This window comes from Bufo bufo, chromosome 6 (genome assembly GCF_905171765.1).
Source record: "Bufo bufo chromosome 6, aBufBuf1.1, whole genome shotgun sequence".
Lineage (NCBI taxonomy): Eukaryota > Metazoa > Chordata > Amphibia > Anura > Bufonidae > Bufo > Bufo bufo.
Window position 1 is genome coordinate 349,184,111 of NC_053394.1, and position 13,180 is coordinate 349,197,290.

The 13,180-nt window shown below is 44.1% G+C and overlaps 1 protein-coding gene across 2 annotated transcripts in view; it reads right to left on the reverse strand.

Annotated features, from left to right (window-relative positions):
- Positions 1-13,180, reverse strand: part of ZNF335 (zinc finger protein 335) — a 96,066-nt gene that overhangs the window by 18,778 nt on the left and 64,108 nt on the right. For both annotated transcript variants that reach the window (XM_040436636.1, XM_040436637.1), the window contains exons 11-13: positions 11,893-11,911; positions 5,722-5,838; positions 5,560-5,636 (exon numbers count right to left, since the gene is read on the reverse strand). In XM_040436636.1, the coding sequence (XP_040292570.1) occupies positions 5,560-5,636; positions 5,722-5,838; positions 11,893-11,911 (213 nt within the window). The remainder of the gene's footprint in view (positions 1-5,559; positions 5,637-5,721; positions 5,839-11,892; positions 11,912-13,180) is intronic.

Sequence of the window (13,180 nt, forward strand, 5' to 3'; positions counted from 1 at the left end):
CTTTTCTTCCCTTTTGCAATTGGTTTAGTATGGCTAAAACCTATTATCCTGTTTAATAAAGCAATGAAACTGCTTTGACTTGGGTTGCAGTATTCAGCCTCATTCACACGTCAGTGTTTTGGTCAGTGATTTCCATCAGTGATTGTGAGCCAAAACCTGGACACCTCTGATTTGAAGGATAAGTCATCAATATTTTACTCCTGGAAAACTCCTTTAAGGCCAACTGGAAGCGTGAGGTATTTGGATCAAAGAGGAGAAAAAATGTCAGCACAGCGTAAATGAAGCCTTTTATCGAGGATAGCATAGAAGAGTAACGGCGGCTCCGGCGATTTCAGGCATACTTTTAAGCTATGCAAAAGCTTCTTAGCTAAGAAACAGGGAGCCTCAGCACCGTCTGATGACGTAGGTGGTGCAAAATAGAAATCTCAATCCTCTTGTGAGGAGATCTTTACACCAAGGTCAGGGAAGATAGATTATAACAACATGTTATATAATTAAAAATTGATAGCTAGATAGCCAAACGCCTGCGTCAACGATTGCTGCAAAGAAAGGATTCTTTAAATATAATGTTTCATGACTAGAATGGCTATATGAAAAAACGGCCAGTTATGGCACTGGGCAACCTTGGCAGGGTCTAGGAGTCCGCTTCAAAAGTAAAGAGCCAGCAACACCACATTGTTGGGCTTGGCCCACACAATTCAGTTGCCCATCCCACCACCTCATTAGTACGAATAGTGCTCCCCACAGCAGGTGACCTCCCACAATCTTACCAGACACCCACGATTTCCCATTAGTCACAGCATCCTCTCTGTCTCAAGTAGTCTCAGTAGGCTCTTGCATGTAACATCTACCAGTAGTAGCCACAGCAAGGCCACTGGCCTTTTACTCTGCAGTTCAGCAAGACAGAACATCTGCCACCAATTTAAAAGTAGTGTTGAGTGAAGTAAAGAATTAGAAGTGGAATTTGTTCTGAAGTTTAGGGAGACTACAGGGAGAGTGCAAAGAGAGACTACAGGGAGAGTGCAAAGAGAGACTACAGGGAGAGTGCAAAGAGAGACTACAGGGAGAGTGCAAAGAGAGACTACAGGGAGAGTGCAAAGAGAGACTACAGGGAGAGTGCAAAGAGAGACTACAGGGAGAGTGCAAAGAGAGACTACAGGGAGAGTGCAAAGAGAGACTACAGGGAGAGTGCAAAGAGAGACTACAGGGAGAGTGCAAAGAGAGACTACAGGGAGAGTGCAAAGAGAGACTACAGGGAGAGTGCAAAGAGAGACTACAGGGAGAGTGCAAAGAGAGACTACAGGGAGAGTGCAAAGAGAGACTACAGGGAGAGTGCAAAGAGAGACTACAGGGAGAGACTACAGAGAGACTACAGGGAGAGACTACAGAGAGACTACAGGGAGAGACTACAGAGAGACTACAGGGAGAGACTACAGAGAGACTACAGGGAGAGTGCAGAGAGACTACAGGGAGAGTGCAGAGAGACTACAGGGAGAGTGCAAAGAGAGACTACAGGGAGAGTGCAAAGAGAGACTACAGGGAGAGTGCAAAGAGAGACTACAGGGAGAGTGCAAAGAGAGACTACAGGGAGAGTGCAAAGAGAGACTACAGGGAGAGTGCAAAGAGAGACTACAGGGAGAGTGCAGAGAGACTACAGGGAGAGTGCAGAGAGACTACAGGGAGAGTGCAGAGAGACTACAGGGAGAGTGCAGAGAGACTACAGGGAGAGTGCAGAGAGACTACAGGGAGAGTGCAGAGAGACTACAGGGAGAGTGCAGAGAGACTACAGGGAGAGTGCAAAGAGAGACTACAGGGAGAGTGCAAAGAGAGACTACAGGGAGAGTGCAAAGAGAGACTACAGGGAGAGTGCAGAGAGACTACAGGGAGAGTGCAAAGAGAGACTACAGGGAGAGTGCAGAGAAACTTATGCTGCGGCAGTTTTATTTATTCCTACATCAGCCGTAAACTAAGATATGTAATTCTATAGCAATAAGATGGAAGCCGTTATTATTCTACTGCCAGTGTGGCAACCTATACCATCCAGTCTGCAACCCTTGGGGAGCCAGGTCTTAATGATGACAACCCTCATCTTTTACTGGCTTTACTTCTTCCAAATCATTCTTCTTGGTCTCCATGTCCTAGAAATGTCTGCAAGATGCAGAGAGGAAGAGCTGGATGTTCCTAATGACATATCATCGATATTAGAAGATTTGGAAAAGCAGATGGCAGAAGAAGGGCTCCCACCTGTAGGGCAGGATAGTGTTGGGGTTGGAGAAGTGGGTATGACAGATTTGATTAATATTCTGTGTTTACTGTCAAACCTGCAGGAGATTGCAGGCAAGAACAGCAATAATATGCATACCCCCCCCCCCCCCCCCCACCTAACCAGCCAAACCCCATACCAGCAACAGGCCCTGTTTAAAGGTTATCAACAATGAAGGTCGACTATACAGTGCGGTCTTCCTTATTACATAAAAAAGGAAGCTGTGGGCTAATTGGCAGTACGGCTGCTCCATGTGGCCATACCTCAAGGCAGAGTGGCCTGGGTATACCTGATTTATAGCAATCTGCGATGATTTAATTTGGAAAGAAATGAACTTCTTGGCGAACGTTTGAAAAGTTGCCAATTTAAATCTTTCAAAACTTCTCTAATCCCAGGTCATCAATAAATAAAACCCGGACAACTCCTTTAATACACAGATATGTATTTTTTTCTGATTTTCTGATAAAGAGAAGCAACTTGGAGTGTTAAGAAGAAATATTTAAATCTTCCATCCAACATTTTTATTTTGAGGACTAATGTGTAATTGCACGATTTAGGATTAAAGAGTAACTAAACCTTTATCTAAACTTTTAATATGTTCTCCCTAATAAAACTCTAATATACTTCATTAATGAATTTTCTATTTTTACTACACTTTTTCCTACCTGAAGAGCTCCTTTCCGGTGCGCTTAAAACACTGTTCTCTGTACACCGCTGACAGCACAGCAGTGTACAGAGTACATTTTATCAATGCTGTGAGTATGGGCACGAGCGCACATTGCTGCTCCTGCCCGTGCTCCCTGGACGATTTCTAACTCTTGGCATAGCACATGGGTACCCTGTACCCATGTACTATGCCAGGATTAGCTGAGAGGCGCAGGCTCCTGCTTCTGCCTGCTCCGCTAAGCTAAGAGAGCTGACATGCATTCCCTGGTGTGCGTAAAACTCAGTTCTCTGTACACCGCTTACAGCTCAGTGGTGTAGAGAGTACATTTTATCAATGGGCAGCAGCAGACCTGCGAGTATGGGCAGGAGCGCACACTGCTGTTCCTGCCCATACTCACAGCGCTGCTGCTGCCCATTGATAAAATTTACTCTGTACACCGCTGAGCTGTAAGTGGTGTACAGAGAACTGAGTTTTACGCACACCAGGGAATGGTGCGCTTTAGGTAGGAAAGAGTTTAGTAAAAATAGAAAATTTGTTAATAAAGTATATTAGAGATAGTTTTATTAGGGCATTAGGGAGAACATATTAAAAGTTTAGATAAAAGGTTTAGTTACTCTTTAAATGGGTTGTCTCCCTTCAGCAAATGGCATTTATCATGTAGAGAAAGTTAATACAAGACACTTACTAATGTATTGTGATTGCCCATATTGCCTCCTTTACTGGCTGGATTCATTTTTCCATCACATTATACACTGCTTGTTTCCATGGTTACGGCCACCTTCCAGCAGAGGCTCTCCTTGCTCACTTTAGGATAAAGCGCTGGCCTCTCTAGTGGTCAGGACTGTGGGAGTGCAAGCACAGCCACAAATGATGGATTGCAGAGTGATCGTAACCATGGAAACAAGCAGTGTATAATGTGATGGAAAAATGAATCAAGCCAGTAAAGGAAGCAATATGGACAATCACAATACATTAGTAAGTGCCTTGTATTAAACTTTCTCTACATGATAAATGCCATTTGCTGAAGTGAGACATCCCCTTTAAGGCTACCTGCACACGAGGGCACACACATTTCAAAGGGGATTACTGTGTTACTTGCAGTTTTTGGTATGGATTTGATGCAGTTTTGCTGCAGATGACAAAAGAATAAAAATAAAAATAAAATCACAAACATAATTGACATGCATGTGGATTTCTAAATCCATATGGCAGGGCAATTTCCACATGGAAGAAAAAGCGAAGCGTAGATGAGATTTGTCTGATTTCATACACTTTGCTGGTAATGCATTACACAGCAATTTTTCTGCATGAGAATCCGCTTGGGAAAAACTTGCATCCTCACAGTGTGCGGGTAGCCTTAGACGAATTATGAGGCAGTGTGGATAGATTAAGCTGTCCATAAGACCCAGTGTCTTTAGACATCCTGCATCCCTCCAGCTGTAGTTTATGCTTTGCAGCTGCTTTATGACACATTCAGAGAACCAAGTGTGAGCCATTTGTGTCTAGCTGCGACCGTAAGTGCCATACAATGGTAAAAGAAAAAGTGCGTGAATAACTATTTGGACGTTACCATACAATAAGTATATATATATATATATATAGAGAAGAAAAAGTCCAGTGGGAGCACCAGCCAGCATGTGGGTGCAAGGTCCAACGTAGGGTAACGGCAATCCCCAATGGTATAGAGAACAAAGAAGTAGGACTGCACTCCAAGATAGTGATAAAATCAGCAAGTGGTTTATTCACCCATAATATGGCAAGTCTTGCTATATTATGGGTGAATAAACCACTTGCTGATTTTATCACTATCTTGGAGTGCAGTCCTACTTCTTTGTTCTCTCTCTATATATATATATATATATATATATATATATATATATATACATACATACATACATACATACACATATATACATACATATACATACATACACACACACACACACACATATATACACTTCCAAAATGGGGCAGCACTCCTGCAATAATCAATCTGGGTGCCAGAGTCTGACCCTTGATTCCGGGTGCATTAATATTAGAAAAATTCCATGGCACACCTTCTGTAAATGGTGAAAGAAATGTGTCTTTATTCACACATGTCACGGCAGAGACGTTTCGGTTCCCTCACGGAACCTTTCTCTTTGTCACTTGGCTTGAAAGAGGTTCCGTGAGGGAACCGAAACGTAGCTGCTGTGACATGTGTGAATAAAGACACATTTTTTTCACCATTTACAGAAGGTGTGCCGTGGATTTTTCATATTTTTATTTTTTTTAAAGGGAATCTGTCAGCTCTGAACCCCCCCCCCCCCCAACTAGAGTCATCTGTGTATAATGTGATGGGTCATACTCGCTTGCATTCCGACGCTGTGCTCCCACAAATATGCAGTAAAATGCATTGTGAGGACTCCTGAGATCACGCACATAATGGAGAGGACTCAAAAAGGAGTCCTCTCAATGCATTTTACTGCTGGTTTGTGGAAGCACAGCGTCGGATTGCAAGTAAGCATGAAGTTAAAGACTACATAATTGGACTTGGCATCAGTTATACCATACACCTCTTAGTCTAGTTTGGGGGGTGTTTTGGAGCTGACAGATCCCCTTTAAATGAATCCAGTAAGTTGTAAGTTACCTGTTTTCTTCCACACAGTGCAGATGAGTCAACAGGTGATTCTTAAATGTGTATCGCTTTTTAAAGGCTTTACCACACTGCAAGAGGACAGCACAAAAAAGTCAATAATGCAAAGAAAAACTTTACATGTACAAAAAAAATAAAACACTATCGGTAACATACTTTGTCGCACATGTGTGGTTTCTCAGTGCTGTGTGTCTTCATGTGCTGCGTCAACCGCTTCTGCATGATGTATACACGGTTGCACACAGGGCAGGGGTAGGTGGTGGTTTTTGAAATCTGTAGGGGAACAAATAAGAACAGGTCAGTAATCTGAAAGGAAGACAGATCTTTCCACCCACATCCTGGAAATTCCATCATGACTGCATTCGGCCGACAGCTCTCTCTACCGACTTCCCCATACACACTCTGTTTTCAATTGGGAGAGAGGAGAAAACCATTGCAGGACACCTCTGGTGGTGGCTTATCTTCTGTGAGAAGTAAAAGATCGGGGACTGAAAGTCATCTAGGCCGTTCCTTCTCTCCTTGACATCTTTGAGGGGAAAGTTGGCCGCTTCCCATTCCCACATTATATTGTCAGCCAGTCTATCTATCTCCTTCCCTACTAGTGAATGACCTGATCCCGGTCACCTGTAAGACATGTTACGGGATGGATGAATGTACTTAAAGGGTATGTGTCACTAGAATATGCCCTTTTACTTAAAGGGGTTGTGCAGGGGTTTTATATTGATGACATGTCCTCAGGATAGGTCATCAATCTCCGATCGCCGGGGGGTCCAACATCTGGCACCGCCGCCGATGAGCTCTTTGAAGAGGAGGAGGTCCTCCATGCGAGCGTTGCTTCCTCTTCATTACACTACACGTCATCTTCCTTTCAGCGGCGGTGTAGTGCAATGAACAGTGCACTGCTCAGTCAAATGAACGGAGCGAGTACTTGTAATTAAACAGCACTTCCGAGACGATGGGCAGTGTAATAAAGAGGTAGTGGAGCTCGCATGGAGCGCCGAATCCTCTTCAAACAACTGATCGAAGGGGTGCCAGTGTCAGACCTCCACCGATCAGATATCGATGACCTATCCTGAGGATAAATTAATACAAACAGGCAGCACAACCCCTTTAAATCAAGTTTCACTGATTTAGACGGCAGGATTTAAAATAAAACTTGGAGCAGATAACCCTAAAAATTATATCACCATTGACGCTGAAAGATGAAGCTTACTTGCCACAATGGCTATTGAACATGACACAGAGCATGCTCAGAACACTCTCCCATAGAAGTAAATGGGTCAAAACTTAATCACTTGATGTGATTGCGCCTAAATCTGGTCATAAAATGCACCAGAATTTGGTAATTATCTGGCACATGGTGTCACCTCAAATTGTAGATCTATTTATGAAGCAACATGCACCAAAAAGCATATTCCACTGTACCCGTTTCCGTTTTCCAGTTTGACGAGGGGGTGTCACTTAGTAGAAAGGGACATGGCATAGGCCTCATTCACATGGTAGTAAAAAACTGCTGTTTTTAGAACCAGTTAAAGTCTATGTGACGATTCACATGGCAGTTTTTTTTCAATGGGACTGTATTTAACGGCTGTTTAGACACGAGAGCACCAGTCTAATGGCTGTTAAAATAGGATTTTTGTGCTTACCTGTAAAATCCTTTTATCGTTGAATTCATTGGGGGACACAGGAGACCACAGGTATAGGTGCTGCCAACACTAGGAGGCGACACTAGGCAGAAAAAGTGTTAGCTCATCCTCTCAGCCATACCCCTCCTGCAGACACTGAGCTAATCAGGTTTGTACAAAAGCAGTAGGAGCAGCCAGGAGAAGACAACAGAAAGAGAGTTGGAGATGGGTCAGAACTGAGAACAGGTGGAACCCATCAGGAATGTACTTACGGGGTAGATGCTGTGTCCCTCAATGAACTCGGCGAGAAAAGGATTTCACAGGTAAGCACAAGCTCGTATCATTGGGGGACACAGGAGACCATGGGACGTTCAAGAGCAGGACCATGTAAAATAAAGTAGTCCAGTAAAAGAAAGCCAAAGGGTTCGTTCGGGAGACTTAAGATGTGGATAGCAGTACAGAATATTCACAAGAAAGATGAGCACAAAGACGAGTCAGTCGACAGAAACAGAGTAACTACGGAAGGTGTAGAAGAGAGGAGACATAGTAAGAGGCTAGATTACTGAGAAGGAAAATCGATACCAGAGGACCATAGGAAAACCCCCCTAGAGTCATCAACTGTGACAACATGGGATGAGAAGGAAAAAATTTATAAAAAATCAGTGAAGACTGGCAATAGGCAGCTTGCGAAGGAGAAAGAAACCAAGGAAACCTACACTCTGAAATACCAAATGGAAAGAGACTGACTGAAAAAACAAAAACTTGGTAAATCTGGGGAATCAACTGAGCAGATGGCATTGGACCAGTCCTGGAGTGACCTTCCGTGTAGACTATAAAACATCCGATGCGTAAAAGAAAAATGGAGAGATGCAACTCCCACGTGAAAGACCCAGGAGGAGAAGAGGATAAAAAAAAAAATTACGGAATATAGTCAGCCATCAAGAGAGATAAGAGAGGGCCAAGGGACATGAAAAACCCAATGGGAACAAATCAGTTCTACTGACTAAAAAACATAACAAAAATGGGGAGCAGCCTGGTAGGAAAACCATCCCATTCAGTCGTGCGGCTGAGAGGATTGCATCATAAGAGTGTAGCCACGTCACAGGCCAAAAGGAAGATTGAGTGATGCTGGACCCAGGACAATATAATGACTGAGCAAACAAGAGCAGAGACAGGAGAACGCGGTAGGCAGATGCATAAAGAGCCTTGTTGAAGTATGAAAACGAGAGAGGAGAATAGCCCCCTGATACTCCACAGAAGAACTGATTGGATGAGCAGACCTAAAAGTAAGCTGAAGAAAAAATACCTTGGCGATAGGTAGACGTGATGCAGACGCCATAAACATCGGAAGACTCGCAGATACTATCTACCTCCATAGTGTAGCAACTCTGCCCAAAGAAGGTTAGAATGTGGTCATCACAAAAATGCACAAAGTGGCCAGACAGCAACCAGAGATAGTATAATTACTCCGCTAGTAGGGGAGTGTGATGTGGATGCCCATTGCCACGAAAGTACCAGAAAAAAACTGGCGATATAGAAAAAAATTGCATCAGCGCAGGCACTCGAGAGCAGTAATACGCAAACCCAATGAATATGGATACTAGTCAAGTAGACAGAAACAGTATTGGGGGTGGGGGAGTGAAATTATTGCTTCTCGGTAACGAATAAGCTATTAGCGGTGACCACAAGTGACAGCACAACCTCTCCGTCCAGTGAGAGGTGTAATGTAGATGACTCACATGTAAACTGAGTATGCAATTACTCAATCTCCTGAATGAGGCATCGCTGATGCGGTCACGGCATCAATCGTAAGCGCCAATGCCCCACGTGTGAAGGGAACAATGCTGTAAAGAAGTGTAACAGAAACGAGTAGGTTATGCCAGCAGAAGAAGCCCATACTAGTGTCCACCAGAAATGAGTCGGCTCAACAGTTAAAGCATCCCATGCTATTGTAAACACCTGGTCTGCCGATGGACGTAATGCAGATAAACACTGCCATCTGGAATGAGTGGACATGTCGGCTACAGCACCAAGTGCCAGTATAATACTACACCGGTTGGAGCTACAGTACTCATTGGTAATATAATTTGAGCAAATGTTCCACTTGTGGGAAAAAGAAAATGTAGATACAGTAACCACACCTAATTCCAGCAGGAAGGCTCCGCCTATAGAAGGGGGAATGCGGAAGAAGTTACAGCATGCAATGCCTGGGCCGATAACCTGTATGGAGTAGAAGGTAATGCAGTAGAAACCACCGATCCAGTGCACGGTGCGAACGAGTCATGTGAGGAAGAAAGAAAAGCGGTTGCCGTCACTGCTTTCAGGGTGAAGCCAAATACTCCACCTGAGAAGGGGTCATACAGTAGTAGCCATGGTATCTAGGGCTAGCGAAAATACTCCACCTGAGAAGGGGTCATACAGTAGTAGCCACGTTATCTAGGATTAGCGGAAATGCTCCACCGGACGAGGACACCATACAATAGTAGCCACGATATCTAGGGCTAGCGAAAATACTCCACCTGACAAGGAGGCCATACAGTAGTAGCCATGCAAACTAGTGCTAGTGCAAATACTCCACCTGAGGAGGAGAGCTGGTAGTGAGTACAGTATACAGAGCCAGTGCAATACTCGACCTGCTGACAGGTTTAATGGGATAGTAACTGATGCTGATGCTCCATCTATTGAAGGCGCCAAAGACAATGACTAACATTATAATGCGCTTTCTCTAAAAGACTCCAGGCACAAGGCAAGATGTATCGTGGGGCATCTCCATGGGGAGGCAGAGGCCGCCACGTCAACGCTCAACACCCACACAGAAAAAGTCTACCTGATGAAGGCGGTAATGTGGTGGTGGCCACAGTAAGGCAATAGTACGTACCGTCTTTTGCCAATATTCCACCTGTGAAAGGCGAGTAATGTGACAGAATGCGCATTGCGATAGCAGTACCTCATCCAGTGGTAGTGCAAATATTCCACTGTGTCTGGAAGTAGAGTGGTAGTAGGCACAGTATCCAGTGATAGTGCAAGTACTCCACCTATGGAAAGGGGGTAATGCGACAGGATATACAGTATCCAGTGGAAGTGCAATTACTTTACCTATGGAAAGGGGGTAATGAGACAGGATATACAGTATCCAGTGGAAGTGCAAGTACTCCACCTATGGAAAGGGGGTAATGAGACAGGATATACAGTATCCAGTGGAAGTGCAAGTACTCCACCTATGGAAAGGGGGTAATGCGACAGGATATACAGTATCCAGTGGAAGTGCAATTACTTTACCTATGGAAGGGGGTAATGTGACAGGATTTATGGTATCTAGTGGTAGTGCAATTACTCCACCTATGGAAATGGGGTAATGTGACAGGATTCACTAAAGCTGTAATAACCACATTCAGTGCCGCTGAAAATACTCTGCCTGTGCAAAATGGCACCTGATAAAAAAAGGGGAAGGAGGGGGGTTCTGCCCATATGGTTGCTGCTGGTGGAACATGGCATTGATGACAGGGGAGAGGGCTGGTGGGGAGTTTGTCTGGAATTGATTTGGATGTGGAAGTGTTTTTTTGCATTTATTACAGTAATTACAATACTTCTTGAAACCTGCAGCCCCAGCGTTATTAGCTCTATCCATTGAGCTATGCAGGCATTATGGAGAGGCGAGAAGAGGAAGACTTCGGGGAGGGGCTAGGCCGCAAGTTACTGGCCTAGATTAGTTTGAGGAATGGGGGCAGAGCTCAGCGGGCTCCTGGATCTACTCACCCCATCTTCATCCTCTTCGCTTTACCCACCCCCTATTGGGTACCAGCAGGGTCATTTCTTCAGCCGCTAGCACCAAAGTGGTAGGCAGCTGGAGTGGAGGGGAGGACCGCAGAAATGCAGGTGACCCTATGGCTGGCAGGATGCAGGGGAGCTGGGCTGCTCTGGTCCACTGTCTTTTTGGGGGGAGGTCGGGCGGAGAGGGGAACAGCCTTCCTCTTCGGGTAATCCCTGGGTAAACAGACAGGTGAGGCGTCTCAGTTTCCCATACCTAAAGAGGAAAAAGGTAAAATAACAAACATGTCTGCCTCCTATGAACACTAAGCTAAAACTAACTCCATGAGTGTCTGCAGGAGGGGTATAACACTTTTCAGCTTACTGTCGCCTCCTAGTGGCAGCCGCTATACCCATGGTTTTCTGTGTCCTCCGAAGAATACAAGTGAGAAAAACAGATAAATGGCCAGAAAATAGTTGTGCACACTGCTGCAAAATGGCATGAAAAACTGAAAGTTTATCCGTTTTTTTAATGGCCCTTTTCTTCTGTGAATGTACTCTTACGACACAACGTGAGACAAAATTGTGACAACATTTTGACTGTAAGAAAACCATCCAAAAGTTGGTGCAAAGTTAGACAAAAGTGTCTATGCACCAAATGTATCATACAGAGTGGACCACGCTGATAAACTTGGCGGATGCATACTCCATCTACTTTATACAGAGGATTAGGAAATCTCCGACAACGTGCTCGCTGTAAAGTGAATCTCTGGAACTGCGACTGCCGCAGAATGGGCAACGCGCTCCAACAGTCATGTCAAGACATTGCTTTAATACCTGAATTGTTCGGGTTTTGGAAGAGGTGGCCTTGGGGTGCATGAAGGGTGTTATGACCAGGCAAAAAAAAAAAAAAAAGAGCAATAAAAACACATAATAGGAACATTTATTTTCTTACCATTAAACATTTCTTTTTTCTGAAAAAAAAAAAAAAGAAAAAGAAAAATTATTGTTATAAAGGAATAGCCGTTCTTCAAGGACTAAGGTGTAAAATAACTGCACTTCCAAAGCCAGTTATACATTTTATTTCTGTCTGATGCAATGGCAAACCTATCTTATCTGGGCCTTTCATGGCGCCATCTGGAATTACGGGAATATCTGAGCTGCCCATTGCAGTGACCCGGAGCTACGGAAACGGGTTAGCACTGACTCGGGAGTTATGAAACAGTGTGGCTACTATATTTTTTGCTTTATAAGACGTGCTTTTATTCCCCCCAAAAATGGGTGAAAAATGGCAGTGTTAGAGTGAAATTCTAAATTCTTCTCTTTCAGTAAGTGCTGTCGTTGGGCGACCACAAAGTGTATTCTAAAATCAGGTAATCCTACCCCTTCTTTATCCATTAGATGCTGCAGGTAGCTTTGCTCCTGCCCAACCCAGTTAACCCGCTATATAAAATCACTGACCACAGCTTCCAGGGTCCTAAAAGTAAAAATCAACCATGCTAGTGTGTTAGTTAAGATATAAAGGACCCGAGGAAGTACAATCATCTTAAAGGGGTTGTGCCAACACTTAACGAATTCTCATTTAATCTGCATAGTAATGTGCACATCCAAATACTGAGCTGCATGGGCATGGTCGCACATGCTCAGTTCCATCCTTCAAGAGCTCTGGATCCATGTGAGGTACAGGGCTGGTTATAGCTTTATTAGAAAGAGATTGTCATGTCCTATATGATGTCTGATTATCATTTTTTACATCAATCATGGCATAACCCTTTTAGCTAAATTTATCCTTGCCATATATGGGACATCTATTCCATATTTTAAAGGAGTTTTCCAGGACCAGAGTACTGATGTCCTGTGCTCAGGATAGGTCATAAGTATTTGATAGGTGGGGTTATGACTCCCAGCACCCCCACTGACCAGCAGTTTTAAGAGGCAGCAGCACGTACCTCCCAGTAGGCCAGTGACATCACGTTCATAGGTCACATGGCCTAGGTGCATACAATGAATGGTGATGTGCTTGGTGTGCTATGAGGATAGGTCATCAGCATCATACACCCAGAAATCCCCTTAAAATTGACTTCTGATACTCTGTAACAATAGACATACCTGGAAACACTGATTCTCAAATACTTAAAGGGGTTCTCCGGTCCAAACCTAATAATTACTGGCTAAATCTAACCTGTGAAGGGAAGGTGAGAGGCCTTATACTTACCTTCCACAGTGCAGCCAGTTTGGAGATC